This window comes from Boleophthalmus pectinirostris, unplaced genomic scaffold (genome assembly GCF_026225935.1).
Source record: "Boleophthalmus pectinirostris isolate CB_2022bp ecotype Guang Dong unplaced genomic scaffold, ASM2622593v1 HiC_scaffold_13, whole genome shotgun sequence".
NCBI lineage: Eukaryota > Metazoa > Chordata > Actinopteri > Gobiiformes > Gobiidae > Boleophthalmus > Boleophthalmus pectinirostris.
This window is the reverse complement of record NW_026571036.1, coordinates 449,097-469,096: the sequence shown is the minus strand read 5'-3', so window position 1 is coordinate 469,096 and position 20,000 is coordinate 449,097. Positions and strand designations below refer to the sequence as shown.

General features: G+C 50.9%; 1 protein-coding gene across 1 annotated transcript in view; it reads right to left on the bottom strand.

Moving 5' to 3' along the window:
• The window catches only part of LOC129407724 (polypeptide N-acetylgalactosaminyltransferase 14-like), a 111,168-nt gene that overhangs the window by 90,543 nt on the left and 625 nt on the right, over positions 1-20,000 (bottom strand). The window contains exon 2 of the mRNA XM_055149720.1: positions 16,928-17,097. Within this exon, the coding sequence (XP_055005695.1) occupies positions 16,928-17,097 (170 nt within the window). The remainder of the gene's footprint in view (positions 1-16,927; positions 17,098-20,000) is intronic.

Genomic DNA, 20,000 nt, shown 5'->3' with positions numbered 1-20,000 from the left:
CCAGGACTAAACCAGGACTAAACCAGGACTAAACCAGGACTAAACCAGGACTAAACCAGGACTAACCAGGACTAAACCAGGACTAAACCAGGACTAAACCAGAACTGAACCAGGACTAAACCAGAACTGAACCAGGACTAAACCAGGACTACACCAGGACTAAACCAGGACTAAACCAGAACTGAACCAGGACTGAACCAGGACTACACCAGAACTAAACCAGGACTGAACCAGAACTAAACCAGGACTGAACCAGGACTACACCAGGTCTAGACCAGGACTAAACCAGAACTGAACCAGGACTGAACCAGGACTACACCAGAACTAAACCAGGACTGAACCAGAACTAAACCAGGACTGAACCAGGACTACACCAGGTCTAAACCAGAACTAAACCAGGACTGAACCAGGACTACACCAGGTCTAGACCAGGACTAGACCAGACCAGGACTAGACCAGGACTAGACCAGGGACCACACACAGATATAAAGACACGTGGGAACAGAACAGAAAGTTTTATCTTTTCATGTGGAAAATCACATGTTTGTTTAAACAAAGAGTTTGTGGAATCAGTATCGAGTATCGAATATTGAGTCTGAAGTATCAGGTCTGGACTCTGGACTCTGGTCTCTGGTCTCTGGTCTCTGGTCTCTGGTCTCTGGTCTCTGGACTCTGGACTCTGGACTCTGGACTCTGGTCTCTGGTCTCTGGACTCTGGACTCTGGTCTCTGGTCTCTGGACTCTGGTCTCTGGTCTCTGGTCTCTGGACTCTGGACTCTGGACTCTGGACTCTGGACTCTGGTCTCTGGACTCTGGTCTCTGGACTCTGGACTCTGGACTCTGGACTCTGGACTCTGGTCTCTGGACTCTGGTCTCTGGTCTCTGGTCTCTGGTCTCTGGACTCTGGACTCTGGTCTGGACTCTGGTCTCTGGACTCTGGTCTCTGGACTCTGGACTCTGGACTCTGGTCTCTGGACTCTGGACTCTGGACTCTGGACTCTGGTCTCTGGACTCTGGACTCTGGTCTCTGGTCTCTGTCTCTGGTCTCTGGACTCTGGTCTCTGTCTCTGGACTCTGGACTCTGGACTCTGGACTCTGGTCTCTGGACTCTGGTCTCTGGTCTCTGGACTCTGGACTCTGGTGGACTCTGGTCTCTGGACTCTGGTCTCTGGACTCTGGTCTCTGGTCTCTGGACTCTGGACTCTGGACTCTGGACTCTGGTCTCTGGACTCTGGTCTCTGGACTCTGGACTCTGGACTCTGGTCTCTGGACTCTGGTCTCTGGACTCTGGTCTCTGGACTCTGGACTCTGGACTCTGGTCTCTGGTCTCTGGTCTCTGTCTCTGGTCTCTGGACTCTGGACTCTGGTCTCTGGACTCTGGTCTCTGGACTCTGGTCTCTGGTCTCTGGACTCTGGACTCTGGATCTGGTCTCTGGACTCTGGTCTCTGGACTCTGGTCTCTGCCAGTGCAGCTGCAGTGGATGAGGAGAGGATCTTGTGGGTCGATACAGACAGAAGCATTTACCCCCCGATCAATGAACCTCATCGACAGAGACAGGACCAAACTGTGCTCCTGCCAACCCCCCCCCACCCGTCTGCACCCGTCTGCACCCGTCTGCACCCGTCAGCACCCGTCAGCACCCGTCAGCACCTGTCAGCCCTCTGCTCCTGTCGACCTCCTGCTCCTGATTTAAATACTGCAGAGTGAGTTTCACCCAGAGACACAAACAGAAACAGAAGAGACAAAGAGACCTGCCACAGACCGGGTTTAGACCTGGTTTAGACCGGGATTATACCTGGTTTAGTCCTGGTTTAGACCTGGTTTAGACCTGGTTTAGTCCTGGTTTAGACCTGGTTTAGACCTGGTTTAGTCCTGGTTTAGACCTGGTTTAGTCCTGGTTTAGACCTGGTTTAGTCCTGGTTTAGTCCTGGTTTAGTCCTGGTTTAGACCTGGTTTAGTCCTGGTTTAGTCCTGGTTTAGACCTGGTTTAGTCCTGGTTTAGACCTGGTTTAGACTTGGTTTAGTCCTGGTTTAGACCTGGTTTAGTCCTGGTTTAGTCCTGTTTTTCTCTGCAGTTCAGCGTCAGCAGAATAAAATGTTGTTTCAGTAAATTAAACATTAACTTTGTGTTTGTGAATCTGGTTCTTTTGGTTTAATTATGAACATCCTCCAGTTTGACCTCTGACCTCTGGAGCAGGACCTGGACACACAGACACACAGAGACACACAGAGACACACAGAGACACACAGAGACACACAGAGACACACAGAGACACACAGAGACACACAGAGACACACAGACCCCGTTTACACTTAAACTAATCCATGTGTCAGTGTGTCAGAAACATCTGTGTCACACTCATGTCCTTTCCTGTTCACAGACTTTGACACATTTATGTTTTACACAAATTAAACATTAAATCACATGACTCATTTACATAAACTAATGTGATAAAAACTGTTGTTTCTTGTGTCTGATGTGGTTCAGTTTGTGTTGGACTCAGTGGAATATGAGTGTTCTCTCTGTGTCAGAGGGGTGTTCTCTCTGTGTCAGAGGGGTGTTCTCTCTGTGTCAGAGGGGTGTTCTCTCTGTGTCAGAGGGGTGTTCTCTCCTGTGTCAGAGGGGTGTTCTCTCTGTGTCAGAGGGGTGTTCTCTCTCTGTGACAGAGGGGTGTTCTCTCTGTGACAGAGGGGTGTTCTCTCTGTGACAGAGGGGTGTTCTCTTGGTGACAGAGGGTGTTCTCTCTGTGACAGAGGGGTGTTCTCTCTGTGTCAGAGGGGTGTTCTCTCTGTGACAGAGGGGTGTTTCTCTCTGTGACAGAGGGGTGTTTCTCTCTGTGTCAGAGGGTTGTCAGGGGTGTTCTCTCTGTGTCAGAGGGGTGTTCTCCTGTGACAGAGGGGTGTTCTCTCTGTGACAGAGGGGTGTTCTCTCTGTGACAGAGGGGTGTTCTCTCTGTGACAGAGGGGTGTTCTCTCTGTGTCAGAGGGTGTTCTCTCTGTGTGACAGAGGGTGTTCTCTCTGTGACAGAGGGGTGTTCTCTCTGTGTGACAGAGGGGTGTTCTTCTGTGACAGAGGGGTGTTCTTCTCTGTGTCAGAGGGGTGTCTCTCTCTCTGTGACAGAGGGGTGTTCTCTCTGTGTCAGAGGGGTGTTCTCTCTGTGACAGAGGGGTGTTCTCTCTGTGTCAGAGGGGTGTTCTCTCTGTGACAGAGGGGTGTTCTCTCTGTGTCAGAGGGGTGTTCTCTCTGTGTCAGAGGGGTGTTCTCTCTGTGTCAGAGGGGTGTTCTCTCTGTGACAGAGGGGTGTTCTCTCTGTGACAGAGGGGTGTTCTCTCTGTGTGTCAGAGGGGTGTTCTCTCTGTGTGACAGAGGGGGTGTTCTCTCTGTGTCAGAGGGTGTTCTCTCTCTGACAGAGGGGTGTTCTCTCTGTGTCAGAGGGGTGTTCTCTCTGTGTCAGAGGGGTGTTCTCTCTGTGACAGAGGGGTGTTCTCTCTGTGTCAGAGGGGTGTTCTCTCTGTGACAGAGGGTGTTTCTCTCTGTGTGTCAGAGGGGTGTTCTCTCTGTCTGTGACAGAGGGGTGTTCTCCTCTCTGTGACAGAGGGGTGTTCTCTCTGTGTCAGAGGGGTGTTCTCTCTGTGTGACAGAGGGGTGTTTCTCTCTGTGACAGAGGGGTGTTTCTCTCTGTGTGTCAGAGGGGTGTTCTCTCTGTGTGACAGAGGGGTGTTCTCTCTCTGTCAGACAGAGGGTGTTCTCTCTGTGTCAGAGGGGTGTTTTCTCTCTGTGTCAGAGGGGTGTTCTCTCTGTGTCAGAGGGGTGTTCTCTCTCTGTGTCAGAGGGGTGTTCTCTCTGTGTCAGAGGGGTGTTCTCTCTGTGTGTCAGAGGGGTGTCTCTCTCTGTGTGTCAGAGGGGTGTTCTCCCTGTGTCAGAGGGGTGTTCTCTCTGTGTCAGGGGTGTTTCTCTCTGTGACAGAGGGGTGTTCTCTGTGTGTCAGGGGGTGTTCTCTCTGTGACAGAGGGGTGTTCTCTCTGTGTGACAGAGGGTGTTCTCTCTGTGTCAGAGGGGTGTTCTCTCTGTGACAGAGGGGTGTTTCTCTCTGTGACAGAGGGTGTTCTCTCTGTGACAGAGGGGTGTTCTCTCTGTGACAGAGGGGTGTTCTCTCTGTGTCAGAGGGGTGTTCTCTCTGTGTGACAGAGGGTGTTCTCTCTGTGACAGAGGGGTGTTCTCTCTGTGTCAGAGGGGTGTTCTCTCTGTGTGACAGAGGGGTGTTCTCTCTGTGTCAGAGGGTGTTCTCCCTGTCAGAGGGGTGTTCTCCTGTGTCAGAGGGGTGTTCTCTCTGTGTGTCAGAGGGTGTTCTCCCTGTGTGTCAGAGGGGTGTTCTCCTGTGTCAGAGGGGTGTTCTCTCTGTGTCAGAGGGGTGTTCTCCCTGTGTCAGAGGGGTGTTCTCTGTGTCAGGGGTTTCTCCCTGTGACAGAGGGGTGTTCTCTCTGTGTGACAGAGGGGTGTTCTCTCTGTGTGTCAGAGGGGTGTTCTCTCTGTGACAGAGGGGTGTTCTCTCTGTGACAGAGGGGTGTTCTCTCTGTGTGTCAGAGGGGTGTTCTCTCTGTGACAGAGGGGTGTTCTCTCTGTGACAGAGGGGTGTTCTCTCTGTGTCAGAGGGTGTTCTTCTCTGTGACAGAGGGGTGTTCCTCTCTGTGTCAGAGGGTGTTCTCTCTGTGACAGAGGGGTGTTCTCTCTGTGACAGAGGGGTGTTCTCTCTGTCAGAGGGGTGTTCTCTGTGTCAGAGGGGTGTTCTCTCTGTGACAGAGGGGTTTCTCTCTGTGTCAGAGGGGTGTTCTCTGTGTCAAGGGGGTTCTCTCTGTGACAGAGGGGTGTTCTCTCTGTGTGACAGAGGGGTGTTCTCTCTGTGACAGAGGGGTGTTCTCTCTGTGTCAGAGGGGTGTTCTCTCTGTGACAGAGGGGTGTTCTCTCTGTGTCAGAGGGTGTTCTCTCTGTGACAGAGGGTGTTCTCTCTGTGTCAGAGGGGTGTTCTCTCTGTGACAGAGGGGTGTTCTCTCTGTGTGACAGAGGGGTGTTCTCTCTGTGTCAGAGGGGTGTTCTCTCTGTGACAGAGGGGTGTTCTCTCTCTGTGTCAGAGGGGTGTTCTCTCTGTGTGACAGAGGGTGTTCTCTCTGTGTCAGAGGGTGTTCTCTCTGTGTGACAGAGGGTGTTCTCTCTCTGTGTCAGAGGGTGTTCTCTCTGTGTGACAGAGGGGTGTTCTCTCTGTGACAGAGGGGTGTTCTCTCTGTGTCAGAGGGGTGTTCTCTCTCTGTGACAGAGGGGTGTTCTCTCTCTCTGTGTCAGAGGGGTGTTCTCTCTGTGTCAGAGGGGTGTTCTCTCTGTGTCAGAGGGTGTCAGAGGGGTGTTCTCTCTGTGTCAGAGGGGTGTTCTCTCTGTGTGACAGAGGGGTGTTCTCTCTGTGTCAGAGGGGTGTTCTCTCTCTGTGTCAGAGGGGTGTGTTCTCTCTGTGTGTCAGAGGGGTGTTCTCTCTGTGACAGAGGGGTGTTCTCTCTGTGTGACAGAGGGGTGTTTCTCTCTGTGTGACAGAGGGGTGTTCTCTCTCTGTGACAGAGGGGTGTTCTCTCTGTGACAGAGGGGTGTTCTCTCTGTGACAGAGGGGTGTTCTCTCTCTCTCTCTCTGTGTTTGTGTCGTGTTGTTGTTTCATGTGAAACTTTTCACACATTATACGTGTGCAGGTGGTGCACACAGACACACGTTTATGTGACTGGACACATATTGTGTGTCTTAGTGTTTTGGCGGTGACAGACACACATCAGAGGATCAGGGTTTTCACACAGTCCCCATCACACTGTACTCACATACACACTAGTGTGAACCAACCACTCACATACACACTGGTGTGAACCAACCACTCACATACACACTAGTGTGAACCAACCACTCACATACACACTAGTGTGAACCACTCACATACACACTAGTGTGAACCAACCACTCACATACACACTAGTGTGAACCAACCACTCACATACACACTAGTGTGAACCAACCACTCACATACACACTAGTGTGAACCAACCACTCACATACACACTAGTGTGAACCAACCACTCACATACACACTAGTGTGAACAGGGCCTGAGGGACAAATGGTGCAAATTGGCCGCCTCATTTCTGTCAGTCTGCCCCAGGACAGTTGTGACTACAGCAGTGTCAGACCAACACCAACTGATCCCTGGTCAGTCCTGGTTTAGTCCTGGTTTAGACCTGGTTTAGTCCTGGTTTAGACCTGGTTTAGTCCTGGTTTAGTCCTGGTTTAGTCCTGGTTTAGTCCTTTAATCTTCTCTGTGTGTGTCAGTTCTTCTTACTCAGTTTCACAACCACAAACATTAATCAGAGCTACAGCTGCCACCAGGACTAAACCAGGACTAAACCAGGACTGAACCAGGACTAAACCAGGACTGAACCAGGACTAAACCAGGACTAAACCAGGACTAAACCAGGACTAAACCAGGACTAAACCAGGACTAAACCAGGACTAAAACCAGGACTAAACCAGGACTAAACCAGGACTAAAACCAGGACAAAACCAGGACTAAACCAGGACTAAACCAGACTAAACCAGGACTAACCAGGACTAAACCAGGACTAAACCAGGACTAAACCAGGACTAAACCAGGACTAAACCAGGACTAAACCAGGACTAAACCAGGACTAATCGGTCCCTCTCAGTCTCAGTCCTCGTCCGTCGTTGCTTCGTGACGTTTGCAGTTTGTGACACTTTTAGTTTTTCACATTTTTCCGGGGGTTTTTTTTTTCGGGGTTTTTCTCCGTGTTTTTGAAGCTCTCGGCGGCGTTAACATTAACACGGCGGCGGCGGCGGCGGTGATGATGGCGGCGGTGGCGGAGGCGGTGGCGGTGGCGGTGCTAACATAAGGCTCAGTGTTCTGGTGCGACGGAGCGAGGGAAGCGTCTGGGGAACACACGGAGAGGGAAGCATTTGTCATCATCTGATATTTATCATCTACAAGAGAGAGAGAAAGAGAGAAAGAGAGAGGGAGCGAGGGAGCGAGGGAGGGAGGGAGCGAGGGAGCGAGGGAAGGAGGGAAGGAGATACAGAGGGAGAGTCAGGGATGGATGGAGAGAGGAGAAGAAGGGAGAGAGAGAGGGAGGGGAGAGAGAGAGAGAGGGAGGTGGAGAGAGAGAGAGGGAGGGGTGGAGTGAGAGAGGGAGGGGTGGAGAGAGAGAGAGGGAGGGGTGGAGTGAGGGATGGATGGAGAGAAGAGTCATGATGTGAGAAAGTGACGCAAATGGAGAGGAATGACAAATGAACAGAAGGAACGACCTGATTTATAACAACAACACCAGAACTGAACCAGGACTAAACCCGGACTAAAACTGGACTAAAACAGGACTAAAACTGGACTAAACCAGGACTAAAACAGGATTAAAACAAGACTAAAACAGGACTAAGACTGGACTAAACCAGGACTAAAACAGGTCTATAACGACACGAGTTGTTTTGTTCCTCTGTGGAGCCTGGTCTTGTCCCGGTCTTGTCCTGGTCTTGTCCCGGTCTTGTCCCGGTCTTGTCCTGGTCTTGTCCCGGTCTTGTCCCGGTCTTGTCCCGGTCTTGTCCCGGTCTTGTCCCGGTCTTGTCCCGGTCTTGTCCTGCTCTTGTCCTGGTGGAGGTTTGGGCTTCGTGTCTCTGGTCGACCAGACTCAGGCTGAAGGAGCGACCTGAGGCCGTCCTCCTGTGGACCGTCCACCTGCAGGAGCCATGAGGGACCAGGGCAAAGATCTGACTGACAGTTGAAGGCAGGGACCTCGACGACCAGATCTCTGGACATGAAGACTCTGTCTCTGCGGAGACGTCGCCGCGCTGGGGGAGGAGCCTGAGCTCGTGTGGGAGGAGCCTGAGCTCGTGTGGGAGGAGCCTGAGCTCGTGTGGGAGGAGCCTGAGCTCGTGTGGGAGGAGCCTGAGCTCGTGTGGGAGGAGCCTGAGCTTGTGTGGGAGGAGCCTGAGCTGGTGTGGGAGGAGCCTGAGCTCGTGTGTGTGTGGGAGGAGCCTGAGCTCGTGTGTGTGTGGGAGGAGCCTGAGCTCGTGTGTGTGTGGGAGGAGCCTGAGCTCGTGTGGGAGGAGCCTGAGCTCGTGTGGGAGGAGCCTGAGCTCGTGTGAGGAGCTGAGCGTGTGTGTGTGGGAGGAGCCTGAGCTCGTGTGTGTGTGGGGAGCCTGAGCTCGTGTGGGAGGAGCCTGAGCTCGTGTGGGAGGAGCCTGAGCTCGTGTGGGAGGAGCCTGAGCTCGTGTGGGAGGAGCCTGAGCTCGTGTGGGAGGAGCCTGAGCTTGTGTGGGAGGAGCCTGAGCTCGTGTGGGAGGAGCCTGAGCTCGTGTGGGAGGAGCCTGAGCTCGTCCACGTGGGCGACAGTGACGCCTGCAGAGGAACGTCCTCCTGACCTGGACCTGAGCCGTGTTCTGTTATTGGACTTCAGTTTGTCCAGAACCAACATCATGTTCATCAAGTGTCCATCAGCGCATGAGGCACCAGGCGTCCTCGACCGGAGTTGGTCCTCGTGTCATGTGACCTCCGGCCTCGTGTCCTGGACACTCGGGTGAAGACAGGAGCAGAGCTGTGGACCTGGTGGTCAGTTGGTTTGTTGGTGGAGGAGGAACCTGGAAGGACCTGGCAGACCTGAGTGTGTCATGAGGGTCTGTGGGGAACATGGTGGATCTTCTGTCAGGACGACCTGAGGTACGGGTCAGTCTGGTCTCTGTGTGACTCAGACCTGCTCCTGCTGCAGGCTGGACTCTGACAGGGCCGCACCTGTCACTGGTTCTGTTGATTGTTTTTATGGACAGAGTTTGGGGTCAGGGGTCGGCGGGGGGTCACCTGACGCCCCCTGGAGGCTGCAGGACACAGACGAGGGACACTTTTGTCCTGAGGCTCCTCCTCTCCTCTCCTCACACTCAATAAAACTCTGTCTCTCTTTTCTTCAACTGTACAAGTCTTTTCCACACCTCTGCAGTTTTTACTCCTCGACCATTACTCTCTGTCTACACCTCCGTCTGTCTCCCTCCCCCTCTCCCTCTCCCTCTCTCTCTGTCTCTCTGTGATGGAGAGATGCAGAGAGGAAGAGGAGGAGGAGGAGGAGGAGGAGGAGGAGTGTTAGTTGATGATCTCAAAGGAGCTGAAGTGTCCAAACACAGAAACAACAACTGCACCACAAAATACTCCAGGACTAAACCAGGACTAAACCAGGACTAAACCAGAACTAAACCAGGAGATGGAGGAGGGGAGAGAGACAGAGGAGAGGAGAGGAGAGGAGAGAGGGAGATGAGGAGAGATGAGGGGGGAGGAGGGGGATTATCATCACCATAATTCAATTCAATCTTTATTAAGAAGAACAAATCATGTCTGGTTCATAAAGTCTGAACTGATGAAAGAAAGAAAGAGAGAGAGAGAGAGAGAGAGAGAGAGAGAGAGGAAGAAAAGGAGGAGAGGAGGAGCGAGGGAGCAGAATGTGAACGAGGAAAGACTAAATCTGATCATGTTCCAATGTCGTCTATAAACAACAGAAACAGATAAAAGAGAGAAAGAAGAGAGGGAGGAGAGAGAGAAGGAGGGAGGAGGGTAAAGAAGGAAGAGGAGAGAAAGAGGAGAGAGGGAGGATAGAGGGAGGAGAAGAGGAGAGAGGGAGGAGAGGAGAGGTGGAGGAAAGGATGGAGACAAAACCTAACAGGATGAATCACAGTGTAAACAAGCACAGGTGCTGCAGACGGAGAGAGAAGAAGAGGAAGAGGGGAAAAGAGGAAAAGAGGAGGGGTGAAAGAAGGAGAGAGGTGAAAGAGAAGAAGAGAAAGGAGGAGAGAGAGAGAAAAGGAAAAAGGAGAGAAAGAAAAGGAGAGGAGGAGAGAGTAAAGAGGATAAACAGATGGAGGAGGAGGAGGAGATCGTCGACACTTGTCTCTGAAACACTTCACCGCCCTGACATCATCTACTACAACCTGCACCTGTCTGCTCCTGTCTGCTCCTGTCTGCTCCTGTCTGCTCCTCTGCTCCTGCCTGCTCCTGTCTGCACCTGTCTGCTCCTGTCTGCTCCTGTCTGCTCCTGTCTGCACCTGTCTGCACCTGTCTGCTCCTGTCTGCACCTGTCTGCTCCTGTCTGCTCTGTCTGCACCTGTGCTCCTGCCTGCTCCTGTCTGCACCTGTCTGCTCCTGTCTGCTCCTGTCTGCTCCTGTCTGCTCCTGTCTGCACCTGTCTGCTCCTGTCTGCACCTGTCTGCTTCTGTCTGCTCCTGTCTGCTCCTGTCTGCACCTGTCTGCTCCTGCCTGCTCCTGCCTGCTCCTGCCTGTCTGCTCTGTCTGCTGCCTGCTGCTCCTGCCTGCTCCTGCCTGCTCCTGTCTGCACCTGTCTGCTCCTGTCTGCTCCTGCCTGCTCCTGTCTGCTCCTGTCTGCTCCTGCCTGCACCTGTCTGCTCCTGCCTGCACCTGTCTGCTCCTGCCTGCTCCTGTCTGCTCCTGTCTGCTCCTGTCTGCTCCTGTCCGACGTAAATAAAGTGATCAATGTAAATAAAGTGTCTGACGTAAATAAAGTGACAAACATAAATAAAGTGTCCGACATAAATAAAGTGACAAATATAAATAAAGTGAAACCACATAAATAAAGTGACAAATATAAATAAAGTGACCCACATAAATAAAGTGACAAATATAAATAAAGTGACCCACATAAATAAAGTGACCGACGTAAATAAAGTGTCCGACATAAATAAAGTGACCGACATAAATAAAGTGACAAATATAAATAAAGTGACAAACGTAAATAAAGTGACAAACGTAAATAAAGTGACCGACATAAATAAAGTGACCGACGTAAATAAAGTGACCGACATAAATAAAGTGACCGACGTAAATAAAGTGACCGACGTAAATAAAGTGACCGACATAAATAAAGTGTCCGACATAAATGAAGTGACAAATATAAATAAAGTGACCAACATAAATAAAGTGTCCGACATAAATAAAGTGACCAACATAAATAAAGTGTCCGACATAAATAAAGTGACCGACATAAATAAAGTGTCCGACATAAATGAAGTGACAAATATAAATAAAGTGACCAACATAAATAAAGTGTCCGACATAAATAAAGTGACCAACATAAATAAAGTGTCCGACATAAATAAAGTGACCGACATAAATAAAGTGTCCGACATAAATGAAGTGACAAATATAAATAAAGTGACCAACATAAACAAAGTGACCGACGTAAATAAAGTGACCGACATAAATAAAGTGTCCGACGTAAATAAAGTGACCGACGTAAATAAAGTGACCAACATAAACAAAGTGACCGACGTAAATAAAGTGACCGACATAAATAAAGTGTCCGACGTAAATAAAGTGACAAACATAAATAAAGTGATCGTACATGAGTGAAATGATTGTAAAATAAAGAGCTGTGCTAAACCTGCACATGAATCTGCACTTGTGTGACCTGCACTTATGTGACCTGCACTTGTGTGACCTGCACTTGTGTGACCTGCACTTGTGTGACCTGCACTTGTGTGACCTGCACTTTTATGATCGCTCAAAAGTTAAACATGAATCGTCTCCTGTACGACACCCACACAGAACAGACTCACCATCATCAGCACCTCCTCCGTCACAGAAAAAAACACATGTTCCACTGAGTCGTGTCCTTTAGTCCGAAAGAAGCTGAACCACATCAGCGGCACAAGGAGCAGCTCTTTTTATCAATACTAACAGTTTATGTAAATGAGCCATGTGATCTTAAGTAAAACGTAAACAAATGTGACAATGCTGAACTATCGGATCAAACGGGCTGATGTGGTCATGGTTTATATGAAGTTTAAGTTTACAACATTTACACTTCAGAACAAAACCAAACATTCCCACTTTCATCAGAACATTCCCAGTTAGAATTTCCATGTTCCTGGTTCTTTTTTCCACATGAGGAACAGAAAATCTTGTGGAGTCAAAATGTTGAAGTGAGTTGTGCAGAATATGAAAAGTGTTTCTTTATAAATCAGTAAATGTCAGTGTTGTGACGCGGCTCAGACTGAACAGTTTATGTTTGACTCAGCAGAGAAAAAGTGAAAAAGTGAAAAAGTGAAAAAGTGAAACTGCTCAACAAAAAAACTGTCAATAAAAAAACACGTCTGAAATAAAAACAAAGCAGCTTCAGTCCAGACACGAAGTCAAATATAAAACATGAGATTAAACAGAACGAACGGACGAACGAGGAGCCGGAGCTGCACACGGCCCAGGTCTGAAACAGACTGAAACAGACTGAAACAGACTGACTGAAACAGAGACTGAAACAGACTGAAACAGAGACTGAAACAGACTGAAACAGAGACTGAAACAGAGACTGAAACAGACTGAAACAGAGACTGAAACACAGACTGAAACAGACTGAAACAGACTGAAACAGACTGAAACAGAGACTGAAACAGAGACTGAAACAGACTGAAACAGAGACTGAAACAGACTGAAACAGACTGAAACAGAGACTGAAACAAGACTGAAAAGACTGAAACAGAGACTGAAACAGACTGAAACAGACTGAAACAGACTGAAAACAGACTGAAACAAGACTGAACAGAGACTGAAACAGACTGAAACAGAGACTGAAACAGACTGAAACAGAGACTGAAACAGACTGAAACAGAGACTGAAACAGAGACTGAAACAGACTGAAACAGACTGAAACAGAGACTGAAACAGAGACTGAAACAGACTGAAACAGACTGAAACAGAGACTGAAACAGAGACTGAAACAGACTGAAACAGAGACTGAAACAGAGACTGAAACAGAGACTGAAACAGAGACTGAAACAGACTGAAACAGAGACTGAAACAGAGACTGAAACAGAGACTGAAACAGAGACTGAAACAGACTGAAACAGAGACTGAAACAGAGACTGAAACAGAGACTGAAACAGACTGAAACAGATTGAAACAGAGACTGAAACAGAGACTGAAACAGACTGAAACAGACTGAAACAGAGACTGAAACAGACTGAAACAGAGACTGAAACAGAGACTGAAACAGACTGAAACAGACTGAAACAGAGACTGAAACAGAGACTGAAACAGACTGAAACAGACTGAAACAGAGACTGAAACAGAGATTGAAACAGACTGAAACAGAGACTGAAACAGAGACTGAAACAGACTGAAACAGAGACTGAAACAGACTGAAACAGAGACTGAAACAGACTGAAACAGAGAAACAGACTGAAACAGACTGAAACAGAGACTGAAACAGACTGAAACAGAGACTGAAACAGACTGAAACAGATTGAAACAGAGACTGAAACAGAGACTGAAACAGACTGAAACAGACTGAAACAGAGACTGAAACAGACTGAAACAGAGACTGAAACAGAGACTGAAACAGACTGAAACAGAGACTGAAACAGACTGAAACAGAGACTGATACAGACTGAAACAGACTGAAACAGAGACTGAAACAGACTGAAACAGATTGAAACAGAGACTGAAACAGAGACTGAAACAGAGACTGAAACAGACTGAAACAGATTGAAACAGAGACTGAAACAGAGACTGAAACAGACTGAAACAGACTGAAACAGAGACTGAAACAGACTGAAACAGAGACTGAAACAGATTGAAACAGAGACTGAAACAGACTGAAACAGAGACTGAAACAGACTGAAACAGACTGAAACAGAGACTGAAACAGACTGAAACAGACTGAAGTGTGAGGTTCTGCTGTGATCTGAACAAACACACGTTTCACACACAAAGCGGCTCCAGCCTCAAAATGAAATTAAACAGAAGAGAATTGTTCAGCTCTTCACACAGATAAAACTGCACCGACGCTGAAACCACGAGTCTGAGATAAACAGGAACCGAGACGACGACCGAGACCAGATGAGACCAAACGATGACCTGACAACGAGACGCTCGGAGGAAACGAGACGCTCGGAGGAAGCGAGACGCTCGGAGGAAACGAGACGCTCGGAGGAAACGAGACGCTCGGAGGAAGCGAGACGCTCGGAGGAAACGAGGCGCTCGGAGGAAGCGAGACGCTCGGAGGAAACGAGACGCTCGGAGGAAACGAGGCGCTCGGAGGAAACGAGACGCTCGGAGGAAGCGAGACGCTCGGAGGAAGCGAGACGCTCGGAGGAAACGAGGCGCTCGGAGGAAGCGAGACGCTCGGAGGAAGCGAGACGCTCGGAGGAAAGGAGACGCTCGGAGGAAACGAGGCGCTCGGAGGAAACGAGACGCTCGGAGGAAGCGAGGCGCTCGGAGGAAACGAGACGCTCGGAGGAAGCGAGACGCTCGGAGGAAGCGAGACGCTCAGAGGAAAGGAGACGCTCGGAGGAAACGAGGCGCTCGGAGGAAGCGAGACGCTCGGAGGAAGCGAGACGCTCGGAGGAAAGGAGACGCTCGGAGGAAACGAGGCGCTCGGAGGAAACGAGGCGCTCGGAGGAAACGAGACGCTCGGAGGAAGCGAGGCGCTCGGAGGAAACGAGACGCTCGGAGGAAGCGAGACGCTCGGAGGAAACGAGGCGCTCGGAGGAAACGAGACGCTCGGAGGAAGCGAGACGCTCAGAGGAAAGGAGACGCTCGGAGGAAACGAGGCGCTCGGAGGAAACGAGACGCTCGGAGGAAGCGAGACGCTCGGAGGAAGCGAGACGCTCGGAGGAAAGGAGACGCTCGGAGGAAACGAGGCGCTCGGAGGAAACGAGACGCTCGGAGGAAGCGAGGCGCTCGGAGGAAACGAGACGCTCGGAGGAAGCGAGACGCTCGGAGGAGACGCTCGGAGAAACGAGACGCTCGGAGGAACGAGACGCTCGGAGGAAAAGGCGCTCGAGGACGAGGCGCTCGGAGGAAACGAGGCGCTCGAGGAAACGAGGCGCTCGGAGGAAACGAGGCGCTCGGAGGAAGCGAGGCGCTCGGAGGAAACGAGGCGCTCGGAGGGAAACGAGGCGCTCGGAGGACGAGGCGCTCGGAGGAAGCTCGAGAGCGCTCGGAGGAAGCGAGACGCTCGGAGGAAGCGAGACGCTCGGAGGAAACGAGACGCTCGGAGGAAGCGAGACGCTCGGAGGAAACGAGACGCTCGAGACGCTCGGAAACGAGACGCTCGGAGGAAACGAGACGCTCGAGGAAACGAGACGCTCGAGACGCTCGGAGGAAGCGAGACGCTCGGAGGAAGCGAGACGCTCGGAGGAAGCGAGACGCTCGGAGGAAGCGAGACGCTCGGAGGAAGCGAGACGCTCGGAGGAAGCGAGACGCTCGGAGGAAGCGAGACGCTCGGAGGAAGCGAGACGCTCGGAGGAAACGAGACGCTCGGAGGAAGCAGGAGGGTTTGAAACAGACGCAGAGAAACGACAGATGAGGTTTTACAGACGAGTTCTTCACCAGGTTCTGATTCTGTTCCTCTTCACAAACCGAACTGAACAGGTTTAAGGGTCATCCATGTTTGAGTAATCAAGAGATCTCTCCTGGGCCAAATTCAAACCCTCCTGTACGAGGCTCCGCCCCCCAGGCTCCCACACCACAAGTTTGTTTGAATAATAATAATTAAAAAATTTTCAGCACAATAAAATGACCATGTTGATGTAAATCTGTCATGTTACAGTCAAACCTCACAGAGGTATAATACTCCCTACTCCCTCTTCTTTAACCGCGGAGAAGATTTCAGAAAAGTAAATGTTTGTGCAGAAAAAAGAAGAAAACATGTGTTTCTAGAAAGATTCCCTCTCCTCTCCTGATCACAGAAAAAACACGAGGCCGACACGTGTGTGTCGACATATCGGTATCGTTCATGACACTGCATCAGTATCGGTATCGTTCATGACACTGCATCAGTATCGGTATCGTTCATGACACTGCATCAGTATCGGTATCGTTCATGACACTGCATCAGTATCGGTATCGTTCATGACACTGCATCAGTTGTGAGTAAATATTTGGTCATGTGACACAGGGCAGCAGAGGCAGATGTTTCCTGCTGCTTCATTGAGGAGAAAAACTGCACAAACATGAAGAAACACAAACAAACAAACACACAAACAAACACACACAGAACCTAAAGCAGAACCCCCCCCCACTGCATCCACACACCCCCACCCCCACACCTGTAGGGGGCGTGTGTCACACCTGTAGTGGGTGTGTCACGCCTGTAGGGGGCGTGTCACACCTGTAGGGGGCGTGTCACACCTGTAGGGGGCGTGTCACACCTGTAGTGGGCGTGTGTCACACCTGTAGTGGGCGTGTCACACCTGTAGGGGGCGTGTCACACCTGTAGGGGGCGTGTCACACCTGTAGGGGGCGTGTCACACCTGTAGTGGGCGTGTGTCACCTGTAGTGGGCGTGTCACACCTGTAGGGGGCGTGTCACACCTGTAGGGGGCGTGTCACACCTGTAGTGGGCGTGTAACACCTGTAGGGGGCGTGTGTCACCTGTAGTGGGTGTGTCACACCTGTAGTGGGCGTGTCACACCTGTAGTGGGTGTGTCACACCTGTAGGGGGCGTGTGTCACACCTGTAGTGGGTGTGTCACACCTGTAGTGGGCGTGTCACACCTGTAGTGGGTGTGTCACACCTGTAGTGGGCGTGTAACACCTGTAGGGGGCGTGTGTCACCTGTAGTGGGTGTGTAACACCTGTAGGGGGCGTGTCACACCTGTAGTGGGTGTGTCACACCTGTAGTGGGCGTGTCACACCTGTAGTGGGGTGTGTCACACCTGTAGTGGGTGTGTCACACCTGTAGGGGGCGTGTCACACCTGTAGTGGGTGTGTCACACCTGTAGGGGGGGTCACACCTGTAGGGGGCGTGTCACACCTGTGGTCACTGTAGGGGCGTGTCACACCTGTAGTGGGCGTGTCACACCTGTAGGGGGCGTGTCACACCTGTAGGGGGCGTGTCTCTCACCTGTAGTGCCTGGTGTCCCGGAGCGCTCGGTTGCTGGGGATCCTCTCGCTCTCGCGCTGGTTAAAGGCGTACAGTGTGTACGGGTCGTCTCCAGGTTTCCATTTCCGCGCGTTTAAATACGAACGCTCGTCAAACCCGTCCAGAAGCTCCTCCCACTCCGAGTCCGACAGCTGAAAAACACAGAGACACACGTCAAACACAGAGACACACGTCAAACACAGAGACACAGACACACGTCAAACACAGAGACACAGACACACGTCAAACACAGACACAGACACAGACACACGTCAAACACAGACACAGTCACAGACACACGTCAAACACAGAACACACACAACACACGACACACGTCAAACACAGAGACACACGTCAAACACAGAGACACAGACACACGTCAAACACAGAGACAGACACACGTCAAACACACAGACACACGTCAAACACAGAGACACAGACACACGTCAAACACAGAGACACACGTCAAACACACAGACACAGACACACGTCAAACACACAGACACACGTCAAACACACAGACACACGTCACACAGACACACGTCAAACACAGAGACACAGACACACGTCAAACACACAGACACAGACACACGTCAAACACAGACACACGTCAACACAGAGACACACGTCAAACACACAGACACACGTCAAACACAGAGACACAGACACACGTCAAACACAGAGACACAGACACACGTCAAACACAGAGACACACGTCAAACACAGAGACACACGTCAAACACACAGACACACGTCAAACACACAGACACACGTCACACAGACACACGTCAAACACAGACACACGTCAAACACAGAGACACAGACACACAGTCAAACACAGAGACACACGTCAAACACAGAGACACACGTCAAACACAGAGACACACGTCAAACACAGACACACGTCAAACACAGAGACACACGTCAAACACAGACACAGACACACGTCAAACACACAGACACACGTCAAACACACAGACACACGTCAAACACAGAGACACACGTCAAACACAGAGACACACGTCAAACACACAGACACACGTCAAACACAGAGACACACGTCAAACACACAGACACACGTCAAACACAGAGACACAGACACACGTCAAACACAGAGACACACGTCAAACACACAGACACAGACACACGTCAAACACAGAGACACAGACACACGTCAAACACACAGACACACGTCAACACACAGACACAGACACACGTCAAACACAGAGACACAGACACACGTCAAACACAGAGACACAGACACACGTCAAACACACAGACACAGACACACGTCAAACACAGAGACACAGACACACGTCAAACACACAGGCTGCAGGTTAAATCCTCATTCGTCTTGTTGTTTTTTTTGTTGGACGTTCGTGATGTTTCCATTTTCCAGAAACTCGACGTTTGTTTGTCAGAAAATGAAACACAAACACCTCCTGCATTTTGTGTCATTATCGTGTCGGAGAAATGACCCAGAGACCTCTAGACCTGCTCCAGACCTGCTCCAGACCTGCTCTAGACCTGCTCCAGACCTGCTCCAGACCTGCTCTAGACCTGCTCCAGACCTGCTCCAGACCTGCTCCAGACCTGCTCCAGACCTGCTCCAGACCTGCTCCAGACCTGCTCCAGACCTGCTCTAGACCTGCTCTAGACCTCCTAGACCTCCAGACCTAGACCTGCTCCAGACCTGCTCCAGACCTGCTCTAGACCTGCTCCAGACCTGCTCCAGACCTGCTCTAGACCTGCTCCAGACCTGCTCTAGACCTGCTCTAGACCCGGTTCAGTCCGGAGTGTCTTGCTCATGGGCCTGTGTCTTTGGTGTTTTGGGGAATCGTGCAGAAATAAACAGGTCTGATAAATGTGAGCGGACAAGACCAGAGTTTAGACCTGGTTTAGTCCTGGTTTAGACCTGGTTTAGTCCTGGTTTAGTCCTGGTTTAGTCCTGGTTTAGTCCTGGTTTAGTCCTGGTTTAGTCCTGGTTTAGTCCTGGTTTAGTCCTGGTTTAGACCTGGTTTAGTCCTGGTTTAGTCCTGGTTTAGTCCTGGTTTAGACCTGGTTTAGTCCTGGTTTAGACCCGGTTTAGTTCTGGTTTATCTCTGGTCCAGTTTGGGTCCAAACGGTGTCGTTTGAAGAGAAATGAAAAATCACAGACTGGAGGTTTTATTAACGAGACCAATTATTATTTCATTTTTACGACACGTCGCCTCCTCCACAAGAAACCAGCGACTCGACAAGGACACGGACCAGAACCAAACGGACCAGAACCAAAGGGACCAGAACCAAACGGACCAGAACCAAAGGGACCAGAACCAAACCAGACTCAAGGATGCAAACGGACCCTGAACAATTAGGTTATAGTGCTGCTTTAAACTTGGTCTAGTCCTGGTCTAGTCCTGGTCTGGTCCTGGTCTGGTCCTGGTCTGGTCCTGGTCTGGTCCTGGTTTAGTCCTGGTCTAGTCCTGGTCTGGTCCTGGTCTGGTCCTGGTCTGGTCCATGTTCTGGTGCTGATTTTAAATCCATTATTAGAGGAAATGTTCTTTCTCATTTTGAGTCAAAGCTGTGAGTCTTGATAAAACCTGAACAGAACAGAACAGAACCAGCAGAGTGTGACACATCCACGTGCACGCCCCTGACGCTACACGTGCACGCCCCTGACGCTACACGTGCACGCTCCTGACACTACACGTGCACGCCCCTGACACTACACACGTGCACGCCCCTGACACTACACGTGCACGCCCCTGACACTACACGTGCACGCCCCTGACACTACACGTGCACGCCCCTGACACTACACGTGCACGCCCCTGACACTACACGTGCACGCCCCTGACACATCCACGTCCCTGACACTACACGTGCACGCTCCTGACACATCCACGTGCACGCCCCTGACACATCCACGTGCACGCCCCTGACACATCCACGTGCACGCCCCTGACACTACACGTGCACGCCCCTGACACATCCACGTGCACGCTCCTGACACTACACGTGCACGCCCCTGACACTACACGTGCACGCCCCTGACACATCCACGTCCCTGACA